At 40.0% G+C, this 18,936-nt stretch overlaps 1 protein-coding gene across 2 annotated transcripts in view; it reads right to left on the bottom strand.

Moving 5' to 3' along the window:
- Window positions 1-18,067, bottom strand: part of RSL24D1 (ribosomal L24 domain containing 1) — a 922,223-nt gene extending 904,156 nt beyond the window's left edge. Inside the window, exons 1-6 of one of the 2 annotated variants that reach the window (XR_007776395.1) lie at window positions 17,913-18,067; window positions 15,272-15,385; window positions 8,533-8,605; window positions 5,013-5,076; window positions 3,765-3,850; window positions 2,127-2,266 (exon numbers count right to left, since the gene is read on the bottom strand). Coding sequence is in view for 1 of the 2 variants with exons in the window: in XM_050968683.1 (XP_050824640.1) it covers window positions 2,193-2,266; window positions 3,765-3,850; window positions 5,013-5,076; window positions 8,533-8,605; window positions 15,272-15,385; window positions 17,913-17,993 (492 nt within the window). In the remaining variant the exon portion in view is untranslated. Of the gene's footprint in view, window positions 1-2,035; window positions 2,267-3,764; window positions 3,851-5,012; window positions 5,077-8,532; window positions 8,606-15,271; window positions 15,386-17,912 lie in introns of those variants that run through there. The other variant, XM_050968683.1, reaches the window with a different exon arrangement.
- Window positions 18,068-18,936: the final 869 nt, after the last annotated feature.

Genomic DNA, 18,936 nt, shown 5'->3' with positions numbered 1-18,936 from the left:
ATTCCATCATCTTCAGCCCAGTATTAAATTACCTTTCTCCAGACTCAATCACAAAAGCAAACTTTCTAAGAGAAAAATCACTAATGACAATAGCTTTAGCAAGGCCTAGTCTTATTTACAAGATTTTTGGAAAAAAAAGAGTGAATAAAAACCTCATAAAGCAGAGCTTTTTCCTCTCAAAACAACAGCATCCAGTTTTCTCAGTCTTTTCCTGCAAGTTTCTGTAAGATTTCCCAAGTAGATGAGTCCAGGGTCAGTGTATTTTTGTGTAACTGGAATCCCTTTATTAGTATATACTTTAGATCAGGCATCAAATTACAGCTTACAATTTTAACATATTTGATTATGTTCACTATTTTGTTGCCCCAAACATACATAAGCTGCTTAATTTCTTATTTGACATAGGGCAAAGATATCAGAAATGCAGCATTTTAAAGCTCTAAACATATATAAAGGGATATTTAATTTGCATGTGCACAGTGCTCAAAAATGGACACATTGGTACCTTTCAAAGAGAAAATATTCTCTACCTTGGTGGAGTTTAAGCTCTCATCTTCATTCAGGAGTGTATATTAGCATCTAACTGATTTCACCCTATCAGCATACGTTTCTGGCTAATCTGTCAAATGATTTTGAGACAGTATTAAAAGTTAACACTTACACTGCAAATACAATTCATATCAGTCAGCCAAACACTGATCATCATGTTTATGTGGCCACTATGTATCACACTTAGCAGATCTTACAATTAAACTTTACCTTCGTGTCCTAAACTCCTGTAATTGTTACTTACATAATTTTAAATATGTTTTAACAGCAGTTGTGTTAGTGTTTAGAATATTCTAAACTGACATTTAATTCAAGTGGATCTACATTTTTTAATCCATGCACATCAGTTTTTCTCACAGTCTCTTTTTGAATGTACGAACTGTAATTCTATTTTAATTTGAAACAAACAGCATACAGGTACATACATTTTTGAAATAAGGTAGTTTTCCAATTGAATTTACCTCCTATTCATATCAGGAATGAAACTGCAAATTATGATTTTTCAGTGTAATTAGCAGTGACAAGAGAGTAAATAATACTTAAAGTGTTTTTGAAAGGCTTCCCTAATCATGGTGTACATCAGGGTTTCTCAGACAAGGGTCACCGCTTGTGTAGGGAAAGCCCCTGGCAGGCCGGGCCGGGCCGGTGTATTTACTTGCCCCGTCCGCAGGTCCGGCCGATCGTGGCTCTGGGCCAACGGGAGCTGCTGGAAGTGGCCAATGGGACCCGCGATCAGCCAGACCTGTGGACGGGGCAGGTAAATACACCGGCCCGGCCCGCCAGGGGCTTTCCCTACACAATTGGCAAACCCTGTTTGAGAAACCCTGGTGCAGATAAACAGTTGTTCATTGAAAGTTATTTATCTGAGTGCAACACTGATAACACTTTGGATGAAGAAAATACTACTATGAATATGCAACATACCTATACTTTAAAACAACTTTTCTGTCAACATAATTACAAAAGCGTTAAGTTACATTATACATGGTAAAAAAGTTAGATTTATTACATGTTTGAACTAGCCTGGTTTTGTGGCATAGATTCAAGTTCCAGTGGCTATACAGGTGATGGTTCCAGTCTCCAAACTGGAAGCCACTATTCTATCAGCAGCCTTCTCCAAACAACAGCAAAACTTGCATCCATGTTAGCTGCTCTAATAGATTATACTAAATCAAGAAGAGTTCTTTTAAATATGGAAGGAAAAAACACACAAAAACACTTTCAGTTGTTACATTTTAAGCAGTCTATTTTCCCCCTAGTGGGATACAGTAAAAAGCTAATGCTCCACTGCAGTAAATATAGATAAAATGTGATTCTGCCATCCCTTGTAGGTGCAAAGGTGCAATTTACCCACTACTGGAGGGGTATGGCATACCAAATTAGAAAAGCCTTGGGCCAAAATCTACTGAGGAAAACTTCCACTGAAGCCAATTATACCTTGAATTATTAGTGCTTCTCACACACACACACACACACACACACACACACACACACACACAGTGCATCTAGGGTGTGTTTAATAACCTTTCATTTCAATGAACAAATATCAAATGAATCAGTAATGCACAAGTCAGAACTCTAGAGAATCAAAAAAAATGGTAAGTTGAGGAGGTAAAAATAGAAGGAAAAAAACGACAAGGTTTTCAGGACTCTTCTTCCATAGCTACATCCTCTTGCAGTTTCTGTACCATTTTCTCCTCCAGCCGTTTTGCTTTGCCTTCAAAAAAGAAAAGAAAAAACAAATATTTTAACTGAATATAATTTTATTTAACAAAAATTGTCTAGAGAGAATTCTCAAATTACAGCAATCAAGTTAACACATTTGTTATCAGCTAGCCATACCGACAAAGAGGTTTTAACAAAAAGCAGAGCTGTCATTACTTTAATGCAACAACTAAAATCAGCTTCACTTTTGTATAATACACTGAACATTTGTCTCATCTAGTACCATGGACTTTCGCCAGTTGGCAGTATCGATCAGAACTTCGTGCAGCAGCATGAACCACTCCTTTGGTAAAGGGAGCAAAACTGAGAGGCTCTGCTGAGAAGAACCGTCCCAGCAAAAAGTACATCGAGGGAGGATCAAAGCAGAGTGAAGCGTAGGCAAAAGCACACCGCTCTTTTACACTGCCCACCTGTTAGCACCACACATCAGATCTACAATATTATAGACAATATGCTGCAATGGACTATATTAACAACCATATAAAATAAGGAAATTTAAAATATAATAGTATTTTATAATGTATCAACATCCACCAAGATCAATGTACTAATAATTTTTTCAAGGCATTAATAGATAAATTTTCAGCTGATCTCCATTTTGTATAAGGATAGTTGTGTGCCTAAATACATGCAAAAGATGGAGATCATCTGAAAACATATCCTACAAAGAACATTTAAGAATGAAACAAATTTCACAAATAAGAATGTCTACACAATCTATTTTACCAATACCTTTTAATGCATAACCTAGTATTTGTAGTAAAGAATTTTGGACCAGCAGAAAACCAGGTGAGAGGAACAGATTTTTCCAACTGTAACTCAACTGGAACCAAGAGAAATGTAAACTTTGCTCAGTAATGGAGAATATAAATTCGTATCTGTGCATTCTTCAGATACATTTTGGTTAATATTAACTAGATAATTCAAAAATAGGCTGTTAACTAGCTGTAACATATTAAGTTTAATAAACATTTGTGATGTCATATTACAAACACTCAATAATAGAATGAAAGACACAAGATGAGTGACGTTCAGTAAAAGATAAACACCTCACCCACCTTGTGTCTCTCATGTCCTGGGACCAACATGGCCACAACACTGCAAACAACTGAATTATAAAATGTCACTTTCTCGGATGGGATTATTTGCTATTGAGTCCAACATTTCAAGAAGTCTGACACTGTAAAGATGTAGTAACTATAGTATAATTCAATGTGTGCCAATGACTGAATGTAATATCATGGAGACCAGACACATAACAAGGTCAGCTCATTATTTTGATACTGTAGAATTTGAATAAGTAACAGACACTGATGGAATCTGCCTGCCATGGGTGAAGGACAGATGGGGGAGGATGGTTGGGGGGGGGCGGGGAAGGAGAAAGTAGGGGATTGTATCTGGCTCATTAAATGATGGATGTGGCTCAAAATAATGTATAATTATTTATACATGAACTATCCAAACAAGAATTCAATAAATCCAGTTCTTACCTGCATGTGGAGCCCTAACAAGGTGTATGTTTTGCTTGACTTCTTTGATGTCTTGTGCCTTCTGCAGCTCTTTGCTCTTCTTTAGTCTGAGAAAAATAAAGGGGATTATTATTTGTGAGATTATATACACTAAAGCTTAACTTTTTTCTTTTAAATAAATGTATATACATCATGTGTAGGGCTTGGTGTCTGTCACGGAATTTGCGGAAGTCACGGATTCCGTGACTTTCCCTGACCTCCATGACTTCTGCAGTAGCTGGTGTGATTGACCCCAGGGCTGCCCAAGCAGCTGCTCAGGTGGCCCAAGGGATAGCCACACTAGCCACTGAACAGCAGTCCTGGAGGCTGTGGGAGCTGCAGGTGCTGGACGGCCTTGGGGGCAGCAGGGGCAGCCACTACTCAGTTGCCCCTGGCAGCCAGTGCCATTGGCCCATCCCCAGAGCAGCAGCCCCCCTCCAACCTCTCAGAGCAGTGGCCCTCTCCTCCACTAAGGTTTAGTTAGGTGTATATAGTACAAGTCATGCACAGGTCACAGGCTATGAATTGTTGTTTATTGCCTGTGACCTGTCCATGACTTTTACTACAAACACCCATGACTAAATCGTAGCCTTAATCAGGTGTATTACATCTTAGTGAAATTTCACCTCTCTCTGAGTCCACTAGGGAATTATAGTGGTAGTTACAACTAAAACAGAATCCAATAAATACTGGTGCAATGGGATGACAAAGAAAGTTTTAAACTATGAGAAGTTTATTCAGATTTTGGAAACCTCAAATTACATACAAGTCTTCAACCACCTTCCTCCAAATATCAGAATACAGCTCCTAATGTTTGGCAAGATCGCCTTTCCCTTGAACAGTTAGCATTATGTAGACTCATTTCTCAAGCTTTCTAATGTGTTACCACGCTGACCAATATTGTATTATTTTCTTGTACTTCCCAGTCTGTTTCCATCTGCTGTCTGTTGTCTTAAGCAGCTTGTAAACTCCTTGGGGCAGGGATTGTTTTGTTGTGTTACTGAAATGCCTAGCATAATGGTCCTTGACTCTCCTGTGTGCTATGGTGCTACACATAATAAATTAGTAATACATGCACTACTGTTTGTGTGTCAGGAGCAACCAGCCATTCAAAATTTGTGAGCATCATCTCCATGGAGCAAGGCCATCTCTTTGCCACATGCCTGTACAGCATGATGCAGCCCAGAACCTGATTGGGATTTCCTAAGTGCTACTGAAAATCCTTCTCACCTGTTCATGATAAATTTAGCTTGGCGTTTTTGTTTGATCTCTTCCACTCTCTTCATTGCATCAACTGAAACAAAATAGAGTTTTTAAATATTTTTAAACTTGTGTGTTTGATAATCGAATTAACATCCTGAAACAATTTAACTAGTACTGTTTTAAAGGTACATTTTACTATAATGTGTTCTTTAATATGCACTGAACCTAGAATAAAAGAAACATCTAATGATTATACCAGAGAAGTTCTCCTTGCAATGTACGGATACTATTCTGTAGCTAGAAATTATCATCAATTTTACTTTTAAATTTCAGTTCAAGCTTCCACTTTGTCTATACAATCTCTCTCTTATCCCTACCATCATTTTTCACAATGGACGACTTTTGTTTCCAGTTCACCATTATCCAAATGTCATTATCCTTTTCCCCTTAATAATACTTCTTCCTAACTTAAAAATGAATGATGGTCTCACATGCCACAAAATTCATCATGACTGAAACAAAATATAGCAAACTAGTACAGAATCAATGGGATCAAAAGAACAGGACAGCACAGCTTTAAAAGAGAGCAGGAGACAGAATCACTTAAACACTAATATAATGGTTAAGAATGCAGTTCGATTCTATACTCTGATTCCCTAACAGAGGTTCTCAAACTGTGGTCCGCGGACGAGTGAGCTCCATTCAGGTGGTCTGCAGATAGTTCCAAGGTGTGCACCTGGGCTGACGCACACAAGAGAATGAAGGCAGGCATGGCTCCACTAATTAGGTGCCTAGACCCTGGAGAAGACGCACATGTAAGGTGAGATAGTGGTCTTGGGGGAATTGGGGGTAGGTGTGATGGGGTAGAGAGGTGAGAAGAGTGGGTGGGGGGGAATTTGGTATGTGCAGGGCTGCAGCGGCCAGAGAAAGAGGTGACTTTCCCCAGCTCCAGGGCTGCGGTTGCTGGGGAGAGATGGCCTTCCTTCCCAGCATCAGCTCAGCAGCTGGTGTGGCAGGGGAGAGACCCCCTTTCTTCTCAGCCCCAGCCTGGGGTTTGCCACAGCGGAGGGAGAAAGGGAGAGACCCTCCTCCCCAACCCTTCCGAGCCCCAGTTCAAGGGATGCCGCAGAGGGGGAGAAAGGGCACATCCATCACATTATAAAGGTAAGACTACTGATATTAAAATATGAATTATGTGCTTTTATTTGTAGAACAAAAAAAGTTGATTTTTTTTTATATAGTGCTTTTATCCAAAGTGCTTTACAATAGTTAGCTAACGGCACAAACAACATTTGGAAAGATTATTAAATGGTCCGCTGAGACCCTCAACAATCAAGTGGTCCACAAAAAAGAAGTCTGAGACGCACTGCTTTAACAGTTATTCAAAAAATAAGGACTAAGTGAAACCCAGTGCCTGCCCACAGTCTGACTGCCCAAAAAATTTGAACTTGTTTGAACAGTGATGTGAAACAAAAAAACAATATAAGGAAGATCAGGTTAATCCAAGGTTACAGATGCATAATTCCAGTAAGATATGCTCTCCTTCCGTTCCTAAATCTCTTGCCTATAATTGATGAGATTTACAAATGACTACTCAATCAAACCTAGGGCTCGATTGACGGTGCTGTAAATTGAGTAGGCAGAACAGGTGTACCAACAAACTCCACAGAGCAAATATGCTGTCACATCAACACACATTTTTTTTTAATGTAAACAGTGCAAAGACAACCTAAGTATCACTTTGAGATCATGTTGTACGTGACAAGTAAAAGTAACGTGACATTTTTTAAACAAACTCATCAATTCCTTGCTGTTGGGAGTAGAAATTTTTTATTGAAAAAAATGGACTACTTCTGTAAACAGACTGAATGTTAGGTACCTACTAGCAAAGATGTAATACACACTTACACAGGAACCTAACTATAGTTGTGGAAACACTGAAGGTGAGTCATTAGGAAATGAAGCAGTCCCAGCAGTTACGACTTTTTTGAAAAAGGAACAGCATATTTTTGAATTACTATGCTCTTCAACTATTTACTATTTTGTTGTTGAAACAATTGCAAAATTAGCTATTTTAGTCTTAACAAAACTTAATATTAATTTTTAAAAAAATGTTTACTTAACATTGCACCATTACAGGAGCAAAGCGTTAAATAATTTATCTAAATTTTAAAAGGTCTGGACAATTTTACTAACAACTTGTGTAGGTTCACAGCTAAGGATAATCACCCTGAAGCATGAGATTTGACATCTGACTGCTGCAGGAATGAAGTTTTTTTTCATATGCACATAAATAAACAATTAGACCAATGCATGATGGGTTTTTCTTCACTTCTATCTGACGGCTCAGGTATTAGCCAGTCAGAGACAGGTCAGTGAACATGAAAGATCAATGGTCTGATTTGTATGGTACATCCTGTGCTTCTAACAATACGATTGTGAGAAAATGCTGAACACAGACCAAATCAGAGTTTTTAGAGTGGTACTCAATTTTTAATTCCCACCATCATACTTCTCCCTCAAATGCAATAGGGGCTGTTCAATCTTCTTAATCTTCTGGCTTTTTATTGGCATTCCTGGCAAAGTCTTTTGATCAAATTGTTTGTTTTAAGAAACTAACAAGGACAAGAACATTTCTGGTAGAAAGCTAAAAATCTTTAGCGCTATGGTGATCTATTGTGTAACTATGTATTTGGAACTTGTGCAATATGTATTAAAAATGCCTAAGAATGAAAAGTATTAACTACTTCAGGTGTTACACATTACTTGCTTTCCAGATTTCATTTAAAAAAATCTAAGCTGGTTTTAAGAACACAAACACATACAGAAGTCATTGGAACATCAGTAAAAGCATTTTAAAGAAGTGTTGTGTGTATAAAAGTCAATTTATCAGATTGCTCTGAAATTAGGTATTCAGAAAGCCTCAGACATCAAGTTTCAAACAGAAGAATGTGTTTTACTGCAGAGTTATATACCTATAACTTTTGTAGTGAAAATGCTGTGAATGACAATGATTTAAAGGCAAATATTGCAGTTTATGATTACAGCTGATAACTGAGCACTATCATTATAAACTGATAAGATAATCAGATATTCTATTACTATGGTTTTGTAGAAATGGAAGCAGAAAAAAAGTATATCTGTAATCCGAGTAGAATCCTGGTTTGTGTTGAGTAGTCCCTATCAAGTCTGATATTGCCCTTTTTACAAGTGGAAAAAAAATGTGAACTCATTTACCATAAAAGGCAGCAATCATAAGGGACAGGTCTATCTAGATTATAATGCAAAATTAAATTTGCTTTTTGTATGAGACTACCAAGACTAACCCATTTCATTTCAATGATGTGCAGCTGGGAGGCAGAGCAGACATTCCTGTTCTACTCTGGGGCACACTTAAAAATAAATCTCTTTTCAGGTTTCTAGTATTTACAAAAGACTAATTATAAATATGATCAAGATTTAAAGTCTTCTGGCAACTGTACATGAGAAGAAGATCTTATTCCCAGCTAGTCTTCTAGAAAAGCTGGCATTTCCTAAAGTGACTTACCAGTTTTGCTCCATAGCTCTCTCTGGTATTTCAGTGGCTCATTTCTACGTTTTTCAAACTCGAATGAATTATCCTGTGTAAAAAAAGGAAAGTGAGTACAGCTTACATTTAGATACAGTAAATGGGAAATACAGTTTTAGGAATGCATAAAAAAAGTTATTATCCATATTACTTTTTACATTTGTGAAAAGAAATCTAAAGGATCTCAACATAAAATTCCCTTCATTTTATCTGAATATCTATTATAGATATTTCTCTAAACCTATAACAAACTAATTTAAATACAAAACATCTTAGCAGCTCTCAATACTAATTTCTGCTACATATCATTGAATCCTAAACTTAATATTTTTAAATATACTTGTGTGTCAGGTCTTTGAGAGAAATACTTTTTCCCGTCCTTCATGCCCAAAGCAGGGGTGAAGACCAGCAATTCTTCAATTGATCATTTTCTGAGGTAACGCTGAGTCTTGGCAGGAGGTGAATAAGCCCAGAGCCCTGTTGTGATGGCTAGGATAGAACCTATAGAAGACTCTCATAGCAGCAGCAGTTAATAAGGCTAAGAGGCAGAATTACGCACTCTGACCTATGCTATGTTAATTTAACAGAAGATAGAAGAGAAAGAATAGGCATGAGAGAAATCTCTCTCACACACAAAGACACTTAACAAGAATTAAGTTGTATCCCGCCAGAGGCAGCATCATTACAATCAGCTAACGATGAGAACATGCGGCAGGAGGTGCTAGGTGGGCACTAACCCTCTATATGTTAATCACCACAGAGAGTTGTTTGCAGAGAGCTAGAGAACCACAGCCAAACATCTCTGTGCTCTTATGCTCCCTGCTCCCTTCATCTCATTGAAAACACAACCACTGACTTCTCCACTGCAATGGGACAGCCACGTTTTGGAGATGTGGAGGCTTAAGCCAACCCTCTCTGCCTTCAGATAGAAGGAGGAATCCTTTGCTTATGAGAGCTGAACTATGCAGACATCACCTGCTGTGCTTCAAAGGGAGACACTGACTGCAAGCGGAGGGAAGGAGAACAGCCAACACAGACTGTTTGATGAGGTTCTCCGTGTTCTAACACATCCTACCCACAGCAATCACAACTCTTCTGAGTGGTCAGTTCCCAGCAGGCCCCTTCCTCCCTCACAAAGTAATCTCTGCAAGGCTGTTTGTCTCTGGATCTACCTGTTCTCTCCTCTCACTCTTCCCATGGCTGTCGCTACGTATCTTGATGTAGGATGGGTGTCATCCACACTGGCCTTGCACCCTCAGTGATGAAGTATCTGGAGATCAGTGGCATTTAATCCTGTTGAACTCCACCACTGACCAGCTACTGAGAGCACCGTAGCACCATCTCTGCCCAGTATGGCAATAGCTGGGCTATCTTCTGCTGTCCACTCCATGTTGTTGCTAAGAGAGAGCCCTGTGGAACTCCCTCTCAAATATCAGTAGGGCAGGGTTTATTCATGGTTTTGAGCTGGAGATTTTGGGGACCCTACATCACTACCACCCTCCAAACAGCAAACATATTGGCCATAACCCTCACTTTTTTTTTTTTTTTGGTTAATGAGGGACAAGTAACCATTTTAATCACAGAAAACTTGGTTTGAATGGAGAGCAGAGTGGCCAGCAGCTCTGCCGAGTCAGCACCAGGTAGTCATGCATAACAAAATGTCTAAAAGTGGTATAACTGAATCTAATACATCATTTGTTCATTTCCAGATAGTTCTCAGAAAAATGCCAAAGCATCACTTGTAAACGGTCTCACACAATTTAACACCATTCACAATCTTCATTGAAAAGAATCTTACTGAAGATCAGTTTTAAAGACACTGGAAGACAAAATTCCTTTTTTATCTGTTAGCTGGAACTGCAGCTGTAAAGATAATACCAATCCTTTAAAAGCCTCTGTACTTGAACATCTTGATTTGATAAACATCTTAATAGCAAGAAGACAGAATGCAGAGTGCTAAAGGCCAAATCATTTTGCCATGGCTCTTAACAACTAGAGCTGCAGACCCTCAACACCCAGGAACTGCATCCATAATTGGTAACTATCCTACTCTTTTTCCAAACCAGTCTCAGACTGCTTACTGCTTGGAGAAACAGTCTAAATTGTTTATTGTCTACATAGATGTAATTTATGTTACATCCTTCTGCCAAAAATCATGTTTGTGTGGTGAACTTAAAAAGCAAGAGTAAGATATTAACGCGTTGGGTGAAAGACTATGGGGCTTGGGAGGCAGGAAGGGAGTTTTGTTTTTTGGAGTTGGGAGGAAGAAGGACATTGAGTGAAGCTAGTTCTGGGTATAAGCAGATCAGAGTAACTGTTTAAAGGTTTTGTCCATGTCATTGTTTTTTCAGTTACCACCCAAACAGTGAAAAGAAATACTTTGCTCACCTATAACACCTTTCAGCCAAAAACTGCAACACATTTTGCAAAAAATTAAGGCTCACAACACCCTTGCTAGGTATGCAATACCTCTTTTTACAGATGCTGAAGAGAGGTATGGTTATATAGGTCATCTATGGCAACCATATGGAACCAGAGAGATAATCCAGATCTCCGCACTCTGTTTTATGCTTTAACTAGAAGAATAACTTCTCAATAAAAGAAAAAAGGAACATAAACCCAGTGGTTTTGCAGGAGCCATAAGATCTCCATTAAGCACCCGATCAAGTCAGACTACAGACACTTCAAAAGACAAGAAAAACCTAGAAAATATTCTGGGATTCTAAAACCTTGTAATGGTGTTACTGAGCTTTAATAGCAGAAAAGTAAATTAGAAAGAAATTTGCAACTTTTCATAGTGATGCTTCTTGGTATTCTGAAAGCAAGAATTAACCTCAAACTACATTTAAGGGAGGAAGAAAAAGTTCTAGATGGCTCCACTCTACTTGGGCTAAGGGAATTTTCAGAAATCAAAATGCAACAACCTGGACTAGATCGATCAATTAGGTCAGGAGTTAGAAGTGCCAGAAGCAGTAGTCTAAACATAGGTTCCAATGACAATCTGGTCAGCTTAATTCTGAACCAGGAATCCTGGAGCAACCCAAGCTCTGAAAGGGGAGAGGATGAGAAATGCAAAAGACAAATATTTTGCTCCGTCCTAAATTATTCTGAGTAGTGTTAACTGACACCAACTAGAATAGCAACAAGTTTTATACAGATGTCTCAGGAAGTCTCCTTCCTCATCCTCCTGGAGGAAAAACTTCTCACTAGTATTCCCAGACTAGCTGACCAAATGCCACTCAAAGGAAAGACAGCCCCTAGTCTAAGTACAGCAGCAAGAAATCCCCAGAGAAAATAATTATGTGTTAGTACCAGAAATCTGAACACCCTCTAAACACAACGCGGCTGCAAAAGCCTCTCAGCACCCCAGAAGCGCTCCTAAAAAGACACACACAGCACTGTCCAGTTGCTGGTTATATTACAGCTAATAACAGCATTCATTTACTGCTTGCGATGCTCAAAAAAAGTAGCTATATACTGATTGGACAATGTTCAATTCAGCACATATATTTTAATGGGATTTTGATAGGTAGTTCTGGTGCTACCCATGACTCTGTAGACCAGGGGGCGACAACCTTTCAGAAGTGGTGTGCCGAGTCTTCATTTATTCTCTCTAATTTAAGGTTTCATGTGCCGGTAATACATTTTAATGTTTCAGAAGGTCTCTTTCTATAAGTCTATAATATATAAACTAAAATATTGTGGTACGTAAAGTAAATAAGTCTTTTTAAATGTTTAAGAAGCTTTATTTAAAAATTAAATTAAAATGCAGAGCCCCCCAGATCGGTGGCCAGGACCCGGGCAGTATGAGTGCCACTGAAAATCAGCTCGCATGCCGCCTTCGGCATGCATGCCATAGGTTGCCTACCCCTGCTGTAGATGATGCCACCTCTTTTCAGTTTATTTTCCCTAATAAAACAGGAACCCTTTAGATCTAAATAGAGCTTTCATCCACAACAGTGTTTCCCAAACTTGGGATGCCGCTTGTTTAGGGAGAAAGCCCCTTGCGGTCCAGGCCAGTTTGTTACCTGCTGCGTCCACAGGTCCGACCGATCACGGCTCCCACTGGCCGTGGTTTGCTGCTCCAGGCCAATGGGGGCTGCTGGAAGCAGTGCGGGCTGAGGGACATACTGGCTGCTGCTTCCAGCAGCCCCCATTGGCCTGTAGTAGCAAACCACGGCCAGTGGGAGCTGCGATTGGCCAGACCTATAGATGCAGCAGGTAAACAAACTGGCCTAGCCTGCCATGGGTCCTACACAAGCGCCGTCCCAAGTTTGGGAAACACTGATCTACAATATACTGTAACTTGGCCTCATATTTGAGTTTTGTTTTTAATTTTTGTTTTTCCTTTTCTTTACAAATTAGAATAATATCAGCTTGTTAGGATACTGTTAAGCCTAAAATCTTAAGTGGGGAGCTTAAGAGAATGTGAGAACAGAACAAATTAAAAACTTCTAACCATTCCTCCTACTCCATCAGATCAGGGATCTCAAAAAAAACAAACAAACAAACAAACAAAAAAAACCAATGGTAAAACTCTCCTAAATCAGTTTTTAACAGTATAAAAACCACATCATAACTCTTCAGAAGGCCCAGTTATTACATGGCTGCCTAAAGATGTCTGGCAACCACATTAAAAAACATACTCTTAGTTAACTGCACAATAATGTCCACAGGGAAGTTACATAGACAGCAGTAGGTCACTAACAGTACCAAAAAAGTACTGAGCATCCTTATTTTTCTGTTAATAAAAGCTAACTAAATCCCAGTAATCCTCTATTTAAGGACTGTCCTAGCCATGTATGTATATTTAATCAATTTCTCCCCGGGAAGTAACTCTGTCTTGAAATGCTTTAACTTTTTTTTTAAATCTATTTCATGTCTGGGAAATGAAAGTATCCTTGTGAGGGAAGATTCTTCTTATAAATTCTCTCCTTCTAGAGAAAGATCAACATAGTTAACTGCCTTACACTTGAGAAATCTATATAGTCTACAGATTAAATTAAAGATGCTTCAGAACAAAAGGTATATTACAAGAGGGAAAATGCTTTTGCTAAAATGAATGTAAACAAGGGAAATAGTCTTTTCCAATAAATAAGTTTTGAGTTTGAGGAAAGCATAAGTAAGATGTTCATCAAAATTGCATTATCATAACTGCTGCATCTGAAGCACTGAAAATCTAGAACTTGATGAGCAGAGCATTTAATGACAGGCTTAAGAACAATCTGGTAGGCTTGTTAGTTTTCTCTGATATGACACCTGCTCACACAACCAACCCCATGAGCAAACACTCAAAATGTGGGTACTATAGACACAAGAGCTGTATATGTGTAACTACCTGATTTGCAGACACAACCAATATACTCATCCTGTTGTCATTTGCATCCCCAGTCAACAGGTGCAGTAATTTTAAAATTTCACTCCTTAATTAGGACTTGTCTACACAAAAAAGTTGTACTGCTTTAACTATACTCACACAGTTCTTCCCCTGCCAGTGTGGATGCAGTTATATTGGTATAGCTTATCCCATACTATCAGTTTAAAAAATGTGTCTAACCACCATAATTATACCAGTACAAAAGTTCTGAGTAGATCAGGCCTCTGTGAATGCCTATGTTCAAGAAAAATTAAGAACTTCTGCATCCTACCCTCATATCTGCCAGTGAATGACTTGCTGAAAGCCAAACAACAAAACTCTGCATTTTTATTTGATTTCTGTAAAAAGGAGGTGATACTCAACTTACAGGTATGTTGCAAGGTTTAATTTGCATTTGTAAAATACTTTGAATGCACTGGATGAAAGATGCTACAGAAGTGCAAAATACTATGTTGTTGTCCATGGTGCCCATCCCTCTCAGCAATAGAAAAGAAACCTTTTTCACAGTCTTTGGGCCTCAAGGACCCTGCACATCTGGAAAGCCGGAAACGCAAAAAAAGAAAACTCTGTAAAACTAATTTCCATTTGTTTTACTGCTGAATGTGTGGTTTGAGGATTTTTTTAAACTAACAGATTTTAAAGGAATCTCCATGTCTGTGACTCTCAGTAGAGTGCAAGCTCAGGCATTTACCTGATACATTGGGAACAAAACATCTTGAAACTGAAATTAATGTACAGTCCTAGGATTAAAAGTGATTCAAGTAAAATGGGCAGTTCTTTGCCACTTCATAACATCATCTGTGATAAGATTAGCCATTCTTATAACAGATACTGCATGTTTATGACCATAAAGTTTAAAGCTACAACCACTACTACATTATTCTTCACATATAAGACAATCCTTTTGGACTTCTAAATGATTAGGAGTGCCATGACGAACAAAAATAATGGTAATATCTATTTATTTTTTAAATAAATTATTCAAAGAAAGCACAACACATTTAGACTGAAAATACAGAAGCCTAATCAGAAAGGCAAATTTCAAGGTGATCCTAACCTTAAAGAATGGTGAGTTTTAAACTTTCAAAGAAAAGCATACTGCATATTTGTGTTTTATTACTGAGCAAATTGAAAGACCAAACTGTATTTTTAAAGAACTGATATTGTTCTGACTGTCTCTGGGGTAACAGAAGCACTTGCATACCGTGATTTGCCTGGCTATGGCACTTGGGAGTATTACATGCCTAATGTTCATGTTCTGTTTTTATTCTTGGCCAGGATTTAAACACACATAGTAGCGTGTTTATATCCTTTAGTAGTACAATACCACCAAGTACTTACCACTGTTAGTTCTTTACCAGCTGCTTTCCGGAAGGCTTTGGTCCATCTGACCTTTCTGGGATTTCGTTTCTTTTTAAAGTTTTTGTGGCATTTTGATCGGCAGAACCTAAAGACCTAAAGAAAGATTAAATACAAATAGAAAAAACGTCCACAATCAAATTAATTTATTGCCCACGCCATCCAAAATAACTGGTGTTAATCTTAGTTATGTTACTCTACTGGCACTATTCAGTGCCAATTTAAAAAATGACCATTATTTTTTTCCTTATAATGAAAAGTATCAATGAAACTAAAGTTACGAAGTATAGGATAGAAATGTCAGCTTTCATGGAATCTACACAACACCAAACAGCTAACAAGCCTTAGTCTGAACCTGAAGGATTTACCAGAGATTAAGGAATACAGTGCATTCTTCATGCCCATTCGAGGGGGGTGGGTGGGGGGACAAAACACGCCCCACCCTTGTCAGTCTGGTAGTGAGGGGGCAATTCCTTCCCAGTGCAAAAAAGGAACTTGCGCAATACCACAGCAGACCAAAACTGGTGCTTTGCTAATCTCAGGGGTGGGAGCAGCTAATCTGGGCATGAAAGAAGGTTCAGGTGGGAGGGTCAGGGTTTATATACCCTCCTGTAAGTGGACAGAGGCCAATGGCTTACCTAAGCAACATAAACCCACCTGCCAGCTCAGGTGATGCTTCCCTGTCATCACACTTTCCTCTTTCAGGAGGGGGATCCTTAAGAGAGCCACTGTCAGATTTCCCCACCAGCCCAGACAAAGCCCATCCCCCACTTTGAGGTTGCGGGGGGCTGCATTTGCAGCAAGTTACTTGTGTTACAGCCCTGGTGTGTTTGGGTAATTTCAATTTAAATATAGCTATTAAGCTTTACAGGGTATCCTTTCCATAATTTTGAAAAATAAACTTCATTTTGGTTATTTCAAATCATGTCTAAACATGTCTACAATCCATAGAATAGAATTTTAATGGAATATGTGTTCATTAACCTTCTTACGGAGTAATGAATACAGAATATTTACTACTAAAACATAAAATGTTGGTCTAATGAGTAAGATACTTATACTGTTTCAATGGATCTTTGTTAAGTTAGCATAACAGGTTTCTGTTGTTGTATGTATAACAAATGCATAATTCTGAGTGCAGTTTTATTACACAAAATCCTGCCGTGACAGTCTGCGTGCACCATTATATTCAATAGGATTTGGCAAAGTGAATTTAATGTATCACTAGATCATGTAAATCAGTACAGAAAGATACTGCACAGGATAAATAATACAAGTCTCAGTGTATCTTCTGCAATGATGGTATCATTCAAATTAATAGTTTGTTAGTGTTTTAGATCATTATTTTTACTTTGTTTTACTTTACAAAGTCACATTACTCTGTTTTCACAATATCTTCAGTTACAGGCTGCTGGGAACATGCATGCATCTATATGGCAATTACCTTTAAACGAACTGATGGTCAAAGAACTGCATGGTACAGGATTATTGAATTACCACATGCAAAAATAACTCCAAAACCTTAAAACTGTTCTGTGAATTTTCTATACCTGTCACCTAATCCTAGAGCTAGTGCCTTCCTTACAGGATAAACTTCTAACTGCACATAAAAATAGTCAAATTTTGCAAGGTACAGAGAAAAGATACTAAACAACTACTTTTTAGAACTTAATTTCAACTTTAAGGCCCCAATTCAGCAGGGAGGGGACCTAAGCACATGCCTAAATTCTAATGGTTTCAGTTGAACTTAAACATCTACTAAACTTCAAAACTGTACATAAACACACACTTAAGTGCTTTGCTGAACCAGGGTCTAAATATGTCAAGCATTTTTAGTCTAACACTGGTCTTTACAATGGAGCAAATGCTGATATTTACATTTTGCCACACAATTACTTTGAATTTTGGTTGGGCAGAAAAGATTTTGCCTTAATTAATTTTGGACAACAACTAGAATAGAAGCGCGGGGGGGCGGGGTGATTCCTGGGGAGAGCTAGCTCAAGTATAATTGTAGCACAGGCAGTGATACTAGGGCTTAGCCATGCCCAACACTCATCCTAAACCCTGCGAGTATGTATCCGGCTAGGCCAGCGGTTTTCAAGCTGTCGTCTGCGCACCGCTGGGGGGGGGGGGGGGAGGCGCGGCGCAGACTGTGTCTAAGTTTTCAAAGCAGCCCGCATCGCCCTCTGAAAGCGTTCAGGGGTCTGCACACGAAAACCGCAGGTCTGAGCTGCGCCACCGCTGCCTGCGCTACCGCAGCGCCATGGCTCTGTAGCTCGCGGCAGCTCCCCTAGAGCCGGTGCGAGTGTGGGAACAACACCCCCAAAACACCGCGCGCTCGGCACGCGGCATCCGGGGGGAGCGGACGGGGAGCGCCCGCAGGCGTCGGGGCAGCCCGGCTGCGGGGCCACGGCCAGCCCAGGCTGCGCTTTAACGGGCTGGAACCGAGCCCGCCGCCCGAGCAGAGCCGGTCCTTAGACGGGCCTGCCCCTGCCCCCAGCTACATGGGCCCCAACGCAGGCCGGGCCTGGACCAACCCCGTGTGGCGATGCGCAGCGCCCCCGGCCCGGCCCCTCGGGACCCGCTCGGCAGGACCCCTTCCGGGCCGCGCGTCCGCCCCGACCTTGCAGTCATTCCGCACGAACATGAGCCCGTGTCCCGGGTAGATGGGCCCGGAGCAGAAGTAACATTTCTCGATTCGCATCTTGCTGCTGACTGAACCCTCCGGGCACCCAGCCGCCTGGCCACGCCGCGCCGCGCAGGAAGTGACCGAACACACCTGGCCGGAAGTGCAACTCTAATGCTCCCTTCCGGATAGAGCGTCTCCTCCATCAGGGAGAGCGACGCGAACTGCTCGCAAGCGCCCCCTATTGCCTGTTCATGACCATGAGCAAGGCAGCCAGCTAGGCCTCGCTCGGCCAGTGGGGCCCCCCCGTGGCTCAGCCCAGTGCCCACAGGAGCCAATTATCAATCAGCAAAGGGAAATCAGAGGGTATTAAAGCTACAGCGGAGGCTTTTGTGATTAGTTTTCATAAACAAATACAAAAAGGCAAAGGACAATTGAGAAAAGACAGGAGGGCAGGAGGGTGGAGGGAAAGCAGCACGTTCTGGTGGAAGGGAAAGCTGGCATTATCTGAGCTAGCTCAGCATTGCTTTGTTCAAATGTATCAAGAAACAGGGTCCAACTTTCTTTTAATTCACATATTATTAGTCTTTATGTATATTTCCTGCATATTCCAACCTCCTTAACCATACAGGAGCTGAGATGTGTTTAATCAGTAAGACTCCATCCTGCTACTTTAGCCTTACACCCTGTACATACTGGACTGGTAGTATTCCAGAGCTGCAGTTTGGGATGTCACTGTAGCACTCAGGATCTATAGTCGGGGATGATGTCACGCGGCATCCGGGGGGAGCGGACGGGGAGCGCTCAGAAAAAAGAACAGGAAACTGCTTCAGAAGGAAGTCATCTGGTCTTGTGTATAGTCTGCCCAGATGTACCATCAAACTTTGATTGCAGTTAATCACAATAGATCCAGAGTCTGAAGACTTTCTCATACCAGTGAATCTGTTTCCAAAAGGGGATTACAATCAGAAGTATGTGTTGGTACTGACTGTAACTACAACATAGCTCAAGGGAGTACCAC

Source organism: Gopherus flavomarginatus, chromosome 9 (genome assembly GCF_025201925.1).
Source record: "Gopherus flavomarginatus isolate rGopFla2 chromosome 9, rGopFla2.mat.asm, whole genome shotgun sequence".
NCBI lineage: Eukaryota > Metazoa > Chordata > Testudines > Testudinidae > Gopherus > Gopherus flavomarginatus.
This window is presented reverse-complemented; position numbering and strand designations above follow the sequence as displayed.